The 13544-nt window shown below is 43.7% G+C and overlaps 1 protein-coding gene across 2 annotated transcripts; it reads left to right on the top strand.

Moving 5' to 3' along the window:
* cnn1b (calponin 1, basic, smooth muscle, b) lies at window positions 1-13011 on the top strand. Of its 2 annotated transcripts, XM_078429679.1 has the most exons (7): window positions 1-180; window positions 4894-5015; window positions 6579-6645; window positions 9381-9518; window positions 9627-9743; window positions 10311-10457; window positions 11493-13011. In XM_078429679.1, exons 1-7 carry the CDS (start codon window positions 121-123, stop codon window positions 11745-11747), a joined length of 906 nt encoding a protein of 301 aa, XP_078285805.1. In that variant the 5' UTR covers window positions 1-120; the 3' UTR covers window positions 11748-13011. The 2 variants fall into 2 exon arrangements, with proteins under 2 accessions (XP_078285805.1, XP_078285804.1); XM_078429678.1 differs by having other exon boundaries at window positions 9381-9743.
* The last annotated feature ends 533 nt before the right edge of the window (window positions 13012-13544 follow it).

Genomic DNA, 13544 nt, shown 5'->3' with positions numbered 1-13544 from the left:
AAGAGATGGAAAGGTTTTGGGGAATTTTTGTGGGACTTCCAGAACTAACACCAGTGAGTGCAGCAAGTGGCTGGTGCGGATTTTAAGCCTGCAGTTAAATTTACTCTACAATCCAAAAAGATGTCAGCGCATTTCAACAAGGGTCCTGCATATGGACTCTCAGCGGAGGTGAACCGAAAGGTAGGCACTGGTCTTGTATTTTCACGAGGGTGGAAACTGTGCAAGTGCAGAGCGAGGAACTTCAGCCAAACTTTCCTGGCAATCGCAATCACGCCAAACCTATCATTAACAATTCACATCTGATGTTTAATAGAGTTATTAGTGACAGATGTGAAGGCATTATCTGTTCAGATCATCGCGTCAGTGCTTGCAGCGAGCTGTTCAAACATTCTTTTAAATATTAGCCAGCTTGTCAATGAATGAAATGTAGCCGCCGAAGTGAAGTGAGCAAGGGGGGGGGGAGATAAGCCAAGCTGGAGGAATTTAACCTCCTGAAGTATTGATTCTGCCCGATACAAACAGCAACCATCAGGTAACATCTAAAGAGCAACTTCTGCCGAACTCCTGTCCGCAACTTGTGTTTGAGAAAGGAAACATCTTCAGTGATTTGATGCAATAAAATCTGTTTGTTAGAGCAGTGCTGGTCAGGGCAAGCTCCACGACTGCACCAGAGAATCCGATAAATATTTGTATTTAAAACGTGCACGTGACTGGTGTGTGTTGCTGGAACTGACATTAATATAGTTTAACAGTAGTCACCGTTAGTGCAGCTCTGAATGGAGGGTGAGGTGGTTTGGGGGTGAGGTGTTAGCTATATACTAACAGCAAACACCACTGAATGAGGTGTACTATCAACTTATAGATTAATTTAGAAAAACGTAAAGTTTATCTGCAAATCTCTCCTGAATCAATTCTGCAGTTTTTCCATTGTTCTATTTAAATAATTTCAACTGTGAATGGAAGTTAAATGTTAACCATTTGATCTCACTTTCAAGCTACAAGCTCATTATAACTTCTATTTATAGAGTAACTTCAATGTAGCTACATTTCAAAGTGCTTCACAAAAATTAATACGAAGCTATATGATGAGTTATTGGGTGCCAAGGGTTATGGGGACACTTGCAACATCCCTTACCATGTATATGTACACTGCAAATGGCTCGCTTGTAATCGTTTATTGTCTTTCCACTGACTGGATAGCAGGCAACAAAAGCTTTTCACTGCACCTAGGTACACGTGATAACAAATTACACTAAACATCAACCCTGTGCCGCCACCAGGACAACAGGCCTTTACGGACAAACTAAGACTTTGTATCCTTAAGCACTTTGAAACTTGAAGGGCACAAGTTGACAACAGGAAGGTGATGACTAAAGGTGTTAGGGGTTACGGGGAGAAGGCAGAAGAGTGCGGTTGAGAGGGATAGATCGGCCATGATTGAATGGTGGAGTACACTCGATGGGCCGAATGGCCTAATTCTTCTCCTATGACTTACTAGAGGAGATACCTCCCTATGCTGGGATGATTATGACTGGGGGTTTTATCAGGGCAGACTTTGAGGAGCACAGAGATCTTGGAGGAACATAGGACTTGGATAATTACGGAGTTGGGGAGACGCGCAGTCTTGAAGAGATTTGAGAAAAGGTGGTGACAATTTTAAGATCAAGGCTTGCTTAATCAGGACCCAGTGCAGCTGAGAAAGCGCGTGGATGCTGGATGAGCAGGTCTTAGTGCATGCTGGTATACAGGGAGCAGAGGTTTGAATGGTGGAAAATGCACAGCCAGCCCGTTACAACACGGGGAGTGTGTTGCCTTGGTCAACTCGAGAGGAAGCAAAGGTGTGAATGAGGGTTCAGCAGCATTCGAGTTCAGAAAGGGGTGCGATCAGACATTGTATGGATAGAAATCAGCAACCTCAGCAATGTTCAACGTTCATAGTAGCAGAATTAGGCCATTCGGCCCTTCAAGTCTACTCCGCCATTCAACCATGGCTGATCTATAGTTTGCCACAACCCCATTCTCTTGCCTTCTCCCCATATCCTTTGAGGTTCTATAAATGGGATTGAGTAAAAGGGATTCCAAGCTCAGCTTGACTGTTAAATATGACAGGTTTCAGGCACGGGGCCAGGTACAGATAACGAGTTGATTGCTCGGAAGCCCGTAGGCCTGGAACTGAACTGGGGTCTAGTTCGGGGCGCTAGTCCTGGGCCTCCTTGCTCCCCTGGGCCTAGGCCTTCTGGCACCAACGGCCACAACTCACCTCCCTTTCTAGTGACTTACTTAGTCATTTGGAGATACAGGAAACTGCAGATGCTGGAATCGTGAGCAAAACATAAAGTGCTGGAGGAACTCAGTCAGGCAGCATCTACGGAGGTAACGGACAGACAAGGTTTCAGGTCGGGACCCTTCTTCAGGGTCAGATGACATCTTTCTGACCCAAAATATCATCTATGTGCTCCCTGGCCTGCTGAGTTCCTCCAGCACTCTGTGTCTCCTAATCATTTGTTGTTTATCCAGCACTACACTGACAGATTAAGAGCAAAAAGAGATTTTGTCCAAAATGAGAAGGGTCATGAGGACGAGGTTAAAAGTCTCAATGGGGTGAGTGACTGAGTGAAGAAGAGCGGGGAGAGAGAAGCAAGCAATAACTAAGGGAGAAGGCGAGACTGACCTCCTTCCTCAGTTAGCTCAATGCTTACAGGGGGGAGCTACATGGTGATAATTGATATTTCAGAGGCCAGCCAATAGATATTCACAGTGGTCTCCTGATGATGCCAAGAACCAAGGCACTTAGACGGACCCAAGGCCAGGACACTCGGGCCTTTGAGCTGAGATCAGATGTCTCCACACTTACCAGGCAACTGAACCATCCTACCACAACTAGAGAGCAGTGCTGAACTACTATCTACCTCATTGGTGACCCTCGGACTATCTGTGATCGGACTTCATTGGCTTTATCTTGCACTAAACGTTATTCACGCTATTCCCTTTCTCATGAATCTGTACACTGTGGATGGCTAGATTGTAATCATGTATAGTCTTAGCGAGCAACAAAAGCTTTTCACTGCACTTAGTACACGTGTCAATAAGCTAAACTCAACTCAAACGATACTCAGACTGAAGGAGGAGATTTTGAGATCAGGTTACCAAGACTAGAGCAAAATAGAAGGATCATACGATAAGAGAGGCTTGATCATGGAGAGACTTAAAAACAACAATTTGAAGATCAATGTTGAGACAATAAAATGTTAATATTTCAGGGTTTGGTTAATGTTGTTGGTAGTGAGGTTAGTAGACAAAACTCAAGCCCATCTCTGAGACCGAGGCCCTGTAACAGACTCCAAGATCCTTGGCTCTGAGCAGTCCAAGATGTCTAAGTCCATCCCTTGTCTTTCTTTGCATCTACATGATCACCTCAATCACTACCTGCTTCTCCATTTTCAACCCCTCACCCTCAAAATCCCTTCATTCTTTTCCATTTTTTAACCTACCTTCAGATTTGTACGCTCCATGCCTTCTCTCACACTCTGTACCCATTGTTGTTGCTTGAAGAATCTTCAACTTTCCTTCAGACAAAATCAAATGGAAACTGGTGGTTTCACAAAACCTCAACCAAAGATGGAATACTGGTAATTCTGTTCTAATGTGATGTGACAGAAAAAGTTGCCTCTCAGGTTCCTATTAAATCTTCCCCCTCTCACTTAAGCCTGTGTCCTTTGGCAGCCATCAAACCTCTTTGCCTTACTTTTTCAAATATTGACCCCGACATTTATATTAGCTTACCCCATGACCGGACCAGTTCAAAAGTGATCTGTTTAAATAAGACTAAAAGCTAAATGCCAAAAGCTAAAAGGTTTAAATAAAGCCTGACTATAACACGTCACAAATTCCCCATTGCCAAATTCACACATGACTATGCGTACCCAACTGGCACAAAACCTGACTTACGTAAGAGTTGACCAAAGGTGACCCTTATGCAAGAGACACAAAATACTGGAATAACTCAGCGGGTCCAGAGAAAAGGAATAGGTGACGTTTTGGGTCGAGACCCTTCCTCAGACCATTACGGAACTCAAGGAATGTCCCTACCCTGACTGAGGAAAGCCAATGTGCTGAAAGCATTCTTGGCCACCCATGTATACCTGTGACGCCATTGTCAAGGAACTATGTAGATGCACTCCTAGATCCCTCTGCTCTACAACAACACTCCCCAGGGGCCTACTATTTATTGCGAAGGTCCTGCCCTGGTTCAATTTCCCCAAGTACAACACCACGCACATATCTACATTAAAGTGCATTTACCATTCCTCGGCCTAAACAGCTGATCAAGATCCTGCTGCAATTTTTGAGAACATGATGTGAGATACCACACATTTTAGTATCATAGGATGGTCATGGAAGTGGTTTCAGCTGGTCCAAGAAGGGAGAGGGGATCTTATAGAAACGTATAAAATTATAAAAGGACTGGACAAGCCAAATGCAGGGAAAATGTTCCCAATGTTGGGGGAGTCCAGAACCAGTGGCCACAGTCAAAGAATAAAGGGGAGGCTATTTAAAACTGAGGTGAGAAAAAAATAATTCACCCAGAGTTGTGAATTTGTGGAATTTTCTGCCACAGAAGGCAGTGGAGGCCAATTCACTGGATGAATTTAATAGATAGAGCTCTAGAGGCTAGCGGAATCAAGTGATATGGGGAGAAGGCAGGCACAGGTTACTGAGTGTGGATGATCAGCCATGATCACAATGAATGGCGGTGCTGGCTCAAAGGGCCAAATGGCCTCCTCCAGCACAATTTTGTATGTTTCTAAGAAGTCAAGAGACACAGGAATATTTCAGCCCAGTCAAGGGATGCACATTCAAGAAAATTCACTTGGTTTTCCTCGTGATCTACAGATTGCCCAGAAGTATGACCCACAAAAAGATGAGGATATTCGGCGATGGATTGAAGATGTCATTGGGGTCATTCTTCCCGAGAGCTTAATGGATGGGCTGAAGAATGGAATTGTACTGTGCAAGTAAGCAAATCTAAACAAACACTATTCCTGAAACTGAGTGTTGAGGGGGAGAATACACTCACAACCAGTACACAATGGTCAATGGACTTTATTTGTCACATATGCTACTGCACAGTGAAATTCTTTTTGCATTTATTTTTTTAATTATATTATACACATGCCATTTTTGGCGCCATTATTCAAAGCCCAATCAGCCCGCACGCTCAGAGTACTGGAGCAGTTCACGAGAACCGACGCCCCACTCCTTTCCTCATCCAGCCATCTTTGAGTCTCGAGGGTGCCTCCTGCAGGCGACATTGAAGGCGCTGGAGGCATTACCCTAGTGCACCCTCCTACTGGCCCACTAACATCCGACTTCTCAATAGACAATAGGTGCAGGAGGAGGCCATTCGGCCCTTCGAGCCAGCACTGCCATTCAATGTGATCATGGCTGATCATTCCCAATCAGTACCCCGTTCCTGCCTTCTCCCCATACCCCCTGACTCCGCTATCCTTATGAGCTCCATCCAGCTCTCTCTTGAATGCATTCAGAGAATTGGCCTCCACTGCCTTCTGAGGCAGAGAATTCCACAGATTCACAACTCTCTGACTGAAAACGTTTTTCCTCATCTCAGTTCTAAATGACCTACCTCGTATTCTTAAACTGTGGCCCCTGGTTCTGGACTCCCCCAACATTGGGAACATGTTTCCTGCCTCTAACGTGTCCAACCCCTTAATAATCTTATACGTTTCAATAAGATCCCTTCTCATCCTTCTAAATTCCAGTGTATACAAGCCTAGTCGCTCCAGTCTTTCAACATATGATAGTCCCGCCATTCCGGGAATTAACCTAGTAAACCTACACTGCACGCCCTCGGGGCAGGTTAACAGTCCCACTAGCCTTCGGACATAGCCACATCACGTGTGATGAATTACCAACCACACCAATTCGACCGTATCCTACGCTGTACCACCAGCCTCCAATTCCCACCTTCACGTGCGACCACTGTTACGGCCTTCCTACCCTGCAAAGCCCTATCCAGTATTTTTCTTCCTCGTCATGTAACCAATGTACCTCCACCCATTTCACCCCTCCATTTCAGTACATCTCCATCCTGACCTATTCAACCAGGCATCCCAGCCCTGATCTGCAACCAATGTAACTGCTTATCCCAATTAGTCTGCAGTCTGTAAAAGCCCCTTTGACTTGCGCTGGTGATACTCTCCTTCAGTGAGTAGCCAGCCACACAGTGGATTTGGGGTAACATTATCTCACAAAAGCTTCATCACCAAGTAATTCTTTGATGTACAAAAGGGATGTATTCTGAAAAATATTTCATTAAGTGAAAATTTTGTAAACTAAAAGACTGGGTAAAATACACTTGAGTTTTTTTGGTACAGCATATTGTTATGCAAAAATAATGGCACATTATTCATTACAATGAAAAGTGGCTTCATGCACTGAAGGTACATATTCCAGAATGAATAATGTTATTGCAAAAATTGTGAAATTAAGCATTCAGAAATCAGGGAATGATTGTATTCATATTTAAAGTTCTCATCTTGCATTTCCTTCTCTTTAAGCCTAATTAATAAACTACAACCTGGCTCAGTGAAGAAGATTAGTGACTCCCCACTAAACTGGCATCAGGTAGGGTTAACAAATTGAAAGGATGCATGTGGGATGGAGACAAGTGGACAAACATTCTGGGGTTTTACACTCTGCGTGGACTGTGTGATTTGTTCTCTTTCTGCCCCATCTGCTCCCACTCCTACAGGCCATGTCAGCCCATGTATGAAACCCCTGCAAGCCTTCAATCCTTCCTATCGGTTCATTTTCCTCCAACATTCCTTGCTATTTTTCCATTCCAGCATCCAGCGCACCCTGATTTAATCACTTCCCAGCTGGTGGCCATATGTTCAGACACCAACATCCTGAAGTTCTGGAAATCCCTCCCTGAATCTCTCGGCCTTTCTGCTCTTTCTTCTTAACACAGACCTTCAAACTGACCTCTGAGACCAATCTTTGATATATGGCCTTAATCTCTCTTTTTGTGGCCTGGTTTCAAAATTTCATTGAAAATGCCCCTTGTACCCTCAAGGCTACACAAATGCTGCTTTTTGTTCTTTTGATATACGAGCACTCAGCTTTACTGTCATAGAGTCATAGATTCATACAGTGTTGAAACAGGCTCTGCAGCCCAACTTGCCCACACATGTTCCATCTACACTAGTCCCACCTGCCTGCTTTTGACCCACATCCCTCTAAACCTGTCCTATCCATCGACCTGTCTAAATGTTTCTTAAACATTGCAATAGTACCTGCCTCAACCACATCCTCCAGCAGCTCGTTCCATACACCCACCACCCTTTGCGCAAAAAAGTTACCCCCTCAGATTCCTATTAATTATTTTACCCCTTCACCTTAAACCTATGCCCTTTGGTCCTCAATTCACCTACTCTGGGCAAGAGATTCTATGCGTCAACCCGATCTATTCCTTTCGTGATTTTACACACCTCTTATAAGGTCACCCTAATCCTCCTGCGCTCCAAGGAATAGAGTCCTAGCCTACACAACCAACCCTCATCTGTAACATGAAGATAGACACAAAATGCAGGAGTAACTCAGCGGGACAGACAGCGTCTCTAGTCGACCCACAACATCACCCATTCCTTCTATCCAGAGATGCTGCCTATCCTGCTGAGTTACTCCAGAATTGTGTGTCTATCTTTGGTTTAAACCACCGTCTGCAGTTCTTTCCTACAACTAACATTTTACATGTGTAAGAAGGAACTGCAGAAACTGATTTACACCAAAGATAGACACAAAATGCTGGAGTAACGCAGCGGGTCAGGCAGCATCTCTGGAGAAAAGGAATAAGTGACGTTTCGGGTCGAGACCCTTCATGCATGGGCTTTTCAATTTTGACTATCTTGCCATTTAACCTTGGTTCAAGAAAGAGGAGGCCTTTTCTTCCATGACAATAATGTGTCCTGTAGAGAACATTTTTCCAGATCTATCTGTCTAGATGAGAACATAGTGGTGGGTGATGGAAACCAGGCATACTCCCGCACAGCATCTGACTGGTATTCTGCAAGGAGGATGTCCCTGAATGTAACAGACACACTCCATCTCATGCTCAGCACAAAACCTCAACAAGAGTCTGAAGATAAGATATACAAAAGCTCAGAGCTATACACCCAAAAAAGGCAATGCTTTTCCACAGCTTTAAATACAGATTGACAGTAGTGGGTGGAAACTGCAGTTATATCATTAATGCAGAAATATTATTGGATATTACTACTGATTGTGAGCAATAATTTAAGACCAGCTTGACGTTACTTAAGAAGTCGAATGCTCGAGAAGAGAAGCTATCTCAGTAACATTGCCAAGAGCAGGCCAGCAAAAAGATATCAGTTACTTCTTTATGGAGAGAACATATCTATTCTATCTAAAGTTAGATATAGCTCTTAGGGCTAATGGAATCAAGGAATATGGGGAAAAGCAGGAACGGGGTATTGATTTAGGAAAGATCAGCCATGATCGTATTGAATAGCAGTGCTGGCTCAAGGGACCGAATGGCCTACTCTTGCACCTATTTTCTGTTTCTACGAGCAAACAATGCACCGAGACAACAAATCACAACTCCCTATAGATGCAGTAAATCAGCAACCAACTCTCATTACCAGCAATTGACTGGTGTAAATCATATGAGAAATCACTGGAAAGATTATGCTAAATATTTAAACAAACAGTTTCTGTTTTTATGTTAGATTTCTAGCATCCGGAGTATTTGGTTTTGCATACAAATCATGCTTACACCAATGACTCACAATTAGTTCCAATGAATAGCAACCCCATAAATAGCAAATGACCTACCATTGGTCCCTGTAGATAATAATCAAAGCTTATAACCAGAAATATCTATTTCTAAGAAAGTCCCCAAAGAGATACAAGAATTTAACCCCATCCTTGGTATTTTCTTATACCGGTAATTATGTGTCGTTACTAGCATTTACCCAAGGCTTTTCCTTCTGTTTGCGTCATTGATCCAAATTGACCGCGTCCAATTATTTTTAGACGCACACAGGGGCTTTAGTTTTTGGTGTTTTATTGCTTTCTTTAGTTTTTGAAAAAAATTGGTGATTTCAGTTCTTGTCGATGAAAAATATTTTCAGGTTGATATTTGGACTTATATCCATTTTGTTAAAAAAAATAGTTAAAATTGTAAAACGCAAGCTCTAGTCATAGCTTTTCTGAAACTTGCGTTTCAGCAGGTGATTCTCTGGTAGAAACAGCCCCCAATACTGGTTATTCACTACTGCTAGAATGTGCAGCCAGTTGCTATGGGCAGCTTGGTCATCACAATTGCTTTTATTCCACAGTTGGAGAATATCGGAAACTTCCTCAAAGCAATCATAAAATATGGTGTGAAGCGTCACGACAGTTTTGAGGCCAACGACTTGTATGAGAATTGCAACTTGACCCAAGTTCAGACCACACTCATGTCCCTAGCAAGCTTGGTGAGTGCATCTACAGTGACCACCTTAATCAAAATGCTCTGCAACTATTTAATAGAACATCTGACCCACTCTTCTCCTGTGGCTAAGGTAATCTCTTATTTCACACAGGCAAAGACGAAAGGGTACCACACCAAATCGGACATTGGCATCAGATATGCAGAGAAACAGCATCGCGTTTTTAATAATGACACACTGAAAGCAGGACAAAACATCATAGGACTTCAGGTATGGGCTGACCTTGCGATCGGGAGGCAGAGGTAGGCATCATTAAGAGAGCATTTCAATTATCCATAAAGCAGGTCTTGTTCGTAAGAACAGCTATTGTGGAGGGTGGCGTGGAGAGAATTAATGATGGCTATACCATTGGCTGTTCCATGGGAGCAATCTCCTGAGAACACATGGATGGGAGAGAGGGTAACAGCAAGCTATGATAATAGGAGGGTGGAGACGCCCAATGCAGAGTTTTGATTTAATTGAGATCATTCTATTAGCGTTAAACAAGAGGCAGATATTCCCCAAATCAAGGGATATGGGGGAGAAAAAGCAGGAATGGGGTACTGATTTTAGATGATCAGCCATGATCATATTGAATGGTGGTGCTGGCTCGAAGGGCTGAATGGCCTACTCTTGCACCTATTTTCCTATGTTCTGCTCTCAAAGGGAGAGTCTAACCAATTAGCGAACAAACTTCGCTCCATCAGTTAGATTCTTTGCAAGAGGTTTTATTCACCAACATGGCAAGTTTTCATTCCATCTTATGTATCCTATTTTCATTTGTTCTTTTTCCTTCAGATGGGGACAAATAAATTTGCCAGCCAGCAGGGTATGACAGCTTATGGTACCAGACGACATCTGTATGATCCTAAAACCGGAGTGGAGAAGCCTCTTGACCAGACAACCATTAGCCTCCAAATGGGAACCAACAAAGGGGCAACACAGGTAAGGGGAACAGCGTGCACAGGAATGAGATCAGAAAGACGCATTCAAATGGAGAACTTTTTGGAGATACAGCATGGAACCAGGCCCTTTCAGCCAATAAAAAGTCCACGGGCGGCACTGTGGCGCAGCGGTAGAGTTGCTGCCTTACAGCGAATGCAGCGCCGGAGACTCAGGTTCGATCCTGACTACAGGCGCTGTACTGTACGGAGTTTGTACGTTCTCCCCGTGACCTGCGTGGGTTTTCTCCGAGATCTTCGATTTCCTCCCACACTCCAAAGACATACAGGTTTGTAGGTTAATTGGCTGGGTAAATGTAAAAATTGTCCCTAGTGGGTGTAGGATTGTGTTAGTGTGCGGGGATCGCTGGGCGGCGCGGACCCGGTAGGACGAAGGGCCTGTTTCGGTGCTGTATCTCTAAATCTAAAAATCTAAATCTAAAATAAAGTCCACACCGACCATCCATCACCCCTTCACACTAGTTCTATGTTATCCCATTTTCTAGTCTACTCCCGACACACAAGGGGCAATTTCCAGATGCCAATTAACCTGTAAGCCCGCACATCTTCGGGATGTGGGAGCACCTGAAGGAAACCCATCCAGCCACAGGGAGGACGTGCAAACTCCACACGGATAACACCAGAGGTTGGGATCAAACCCGGGTCTCTGACGCTGTGAGGCAGCAGTTCTACCCAGATGCGCAACACTTGTGTGGCAATGGAATCTCAATATCCTCCTATTCTTCAATAGAATTGTTAACATATTCAGAGCTGTGGAAGAATAATGTTACTGAAGTGTACTGCTCCTATAATTCCGATAAGACAATAATGGAAAAGATGCCACTGGTAATAGTGGAGGATGTTGGTATGGTTGAATGGAAGTGGGGAATATGGCAGGGATGGAGGAGGGTGAAAGAACTATGATGATGTTGCAGGTTATGAACAAGGTCACAATGGTAACTCAATGGATGTGGAAGGTTGGGTGAGAAATAGTAGTTTACATTGATCTCTTTCCAACCTATTTGATTGCTGTTTTTAGGCTGGAATGACAGCACCGGGGACACGGAGACACATTGTTGATAAGAAGATGGGCACCGAAAAATTTGACTCCAGTATCGTGTCACTACAGATGGGAACAAATCAGGGGGCCTCACAGAAAGGAATGACTGTGTATGGGCTGAGCCGCCAGGTATTTGACTCAAAGTACTGCTCCACTTCCAACGTCCCCAACGAAGATGGCGTCCAGGGGGCATGCGACTCAGAATACAACGAGTGCAACTACCCAGAGTACTAACAAATCCAGTCCACGGATGGCAGTCGCCCAAGGCAAATCTATCAGGACTTTGAGTAAGAACACAGCGACACCGCTCAATGGACTGACTTGTGCAAATTGGCATTGCAGCCTTACGTACCCCTTCACTACAAAACCCTCTGCTCAGTACAAGCCCCCCTCCCCCATCTATACCCATGTGTTAACCCTGGCCACTGCTACACAGAACACCTCCCTGCCAACGCACACTGCTGCAGAAACCCATGACCAGCACCAATACAAAAACTGAGCTGGCAGACACCCCATTTTGCTATCCATCTGAGCCAGTGATGGGCCGGCCAATGAACTCCAAAATAATCGGAGAAAGCAGGCAAATGCAATCATTGGCAAAAGGCTATGCAATGATTGGGTTAGATCTGGTTTAAGGAGCTTAAACATATCAGGTCTTGTAGAACAATCCCAAATCTTCAGTCACATACTCAGAATGAGCTGCATGAGTGCTATTATCAGACTGATATATTTTGTACAGGACTGGATTTCCAATTCCAATAGATACCAAAAGGTAATTTACTGATTCATCATTCATTCCCACCCTCTCCACCTGAACCATCAGTTATTCCAACATTGCCATGTTGTATGATTAACAGTATGGATACTGGTGGATTTAAATATACAATTACAACTCCTGTAAAAGATGGACCAGTGCAATGCCCAGTGTCACTGGGGATGTGTGCTGTTTCTAAATGCCAACTTTGATAAAGTTGAATTTCCACCATAGTAAAATGTTTATGCTGCTAAACTGAGAAAACCATCACTAATGGTTAAACCATCTTAAACAACTCAGCACTAATCCAGTAACTACAGCAACAGCAGGAAACGATAGATGCACTTTAGAAGCAACTAGATTAGTTTCTAGATTTAGAGATGCTTTTTTTTTTTAAAGCAATGCATGAAGTATCTATACCCAGCATTACAAACCGTTGGAGATCCAGAATTTAATCTGCTCCAAAACACTTGCCTTTCCAACCTCTTAACCCCCACATATTTAGACAAACATTAGAGCTGAACTTTGCAAAAACAGCAAAGGCTGAGATCAGGCTTTATTGGAACTTCTCGTAAGCCAGCTCACTTTTTGTACAGAACCACATCCAACCAAAGGACACGTGATAAACCTAACACAGGTAAACAGAGGATAAGAAAATAACTGCAGATGCTGGTACAAATCGATTTATTCGCAAAATGCTGGAATAACTCAGCAGGTCAGGCAGCATCTCGGGAGAGAAGGAATGGGTGACGTTTCGGGTCGAGACCCTTCTTCAGTCTGAAGAAGGGTCTCGACCCGAAACGTCACCCATTCCTTCTCTCCCGAGATGCTGCCTGACCTGCTGAGTTACTCCAGCATTTTGCGAATAAATAAACAGAGGATAATATTTATATTCAATAAAACTGTGACCCATCAACACCATGGCTGTAACATGGGGAACTATTTCCTTACTTGGTTCACTGTGAAGATGCAAAAATGTAGCAGACCAAGGCCTGAAATCAGATTCAGCCAAGGAGCACATCTTTCATAAAAGACTCTTATTAGCATACAACAATCTGTAACCAAGTCTCTCAGGCCAAGCCTCAGCTGTGCCTAGCCTCCCTGCACAGACCTAACAAACACTGGACACAAGTTTCGGTATCAATTCCCCAGTTTAATGTTCACCTGGCTGCCACTGCAGAATAAGTCAATGGGTAATGAAAGAGTGGTAAACAAAATCACACCAGTGTTTAATCAATCATATCTGGAAGCCTTCAGGTGCTATCAATTCTTTGTTT

Source organism: Rhinoraja longicauda, chromosome 37 (genome assembly GCF_053455715.1).
Source record: "Rhinoraja longicauda isolate Sanriku21f chromosome 37, sRhiLon1.1, whole genome shotgun sequence".
In the NCBI taxonomy this organism is placed as follows: domain Eukaryota; kingdom Metazoa; phylum Chordata; class Chondrichthyes; order Rajiformes; family Arhynchobatidae; genus Rhinoraja; species Rhinoraja longicauda.
This window is presented reverse-complemented; position numbering and strand designations above follow the sequence as displayed.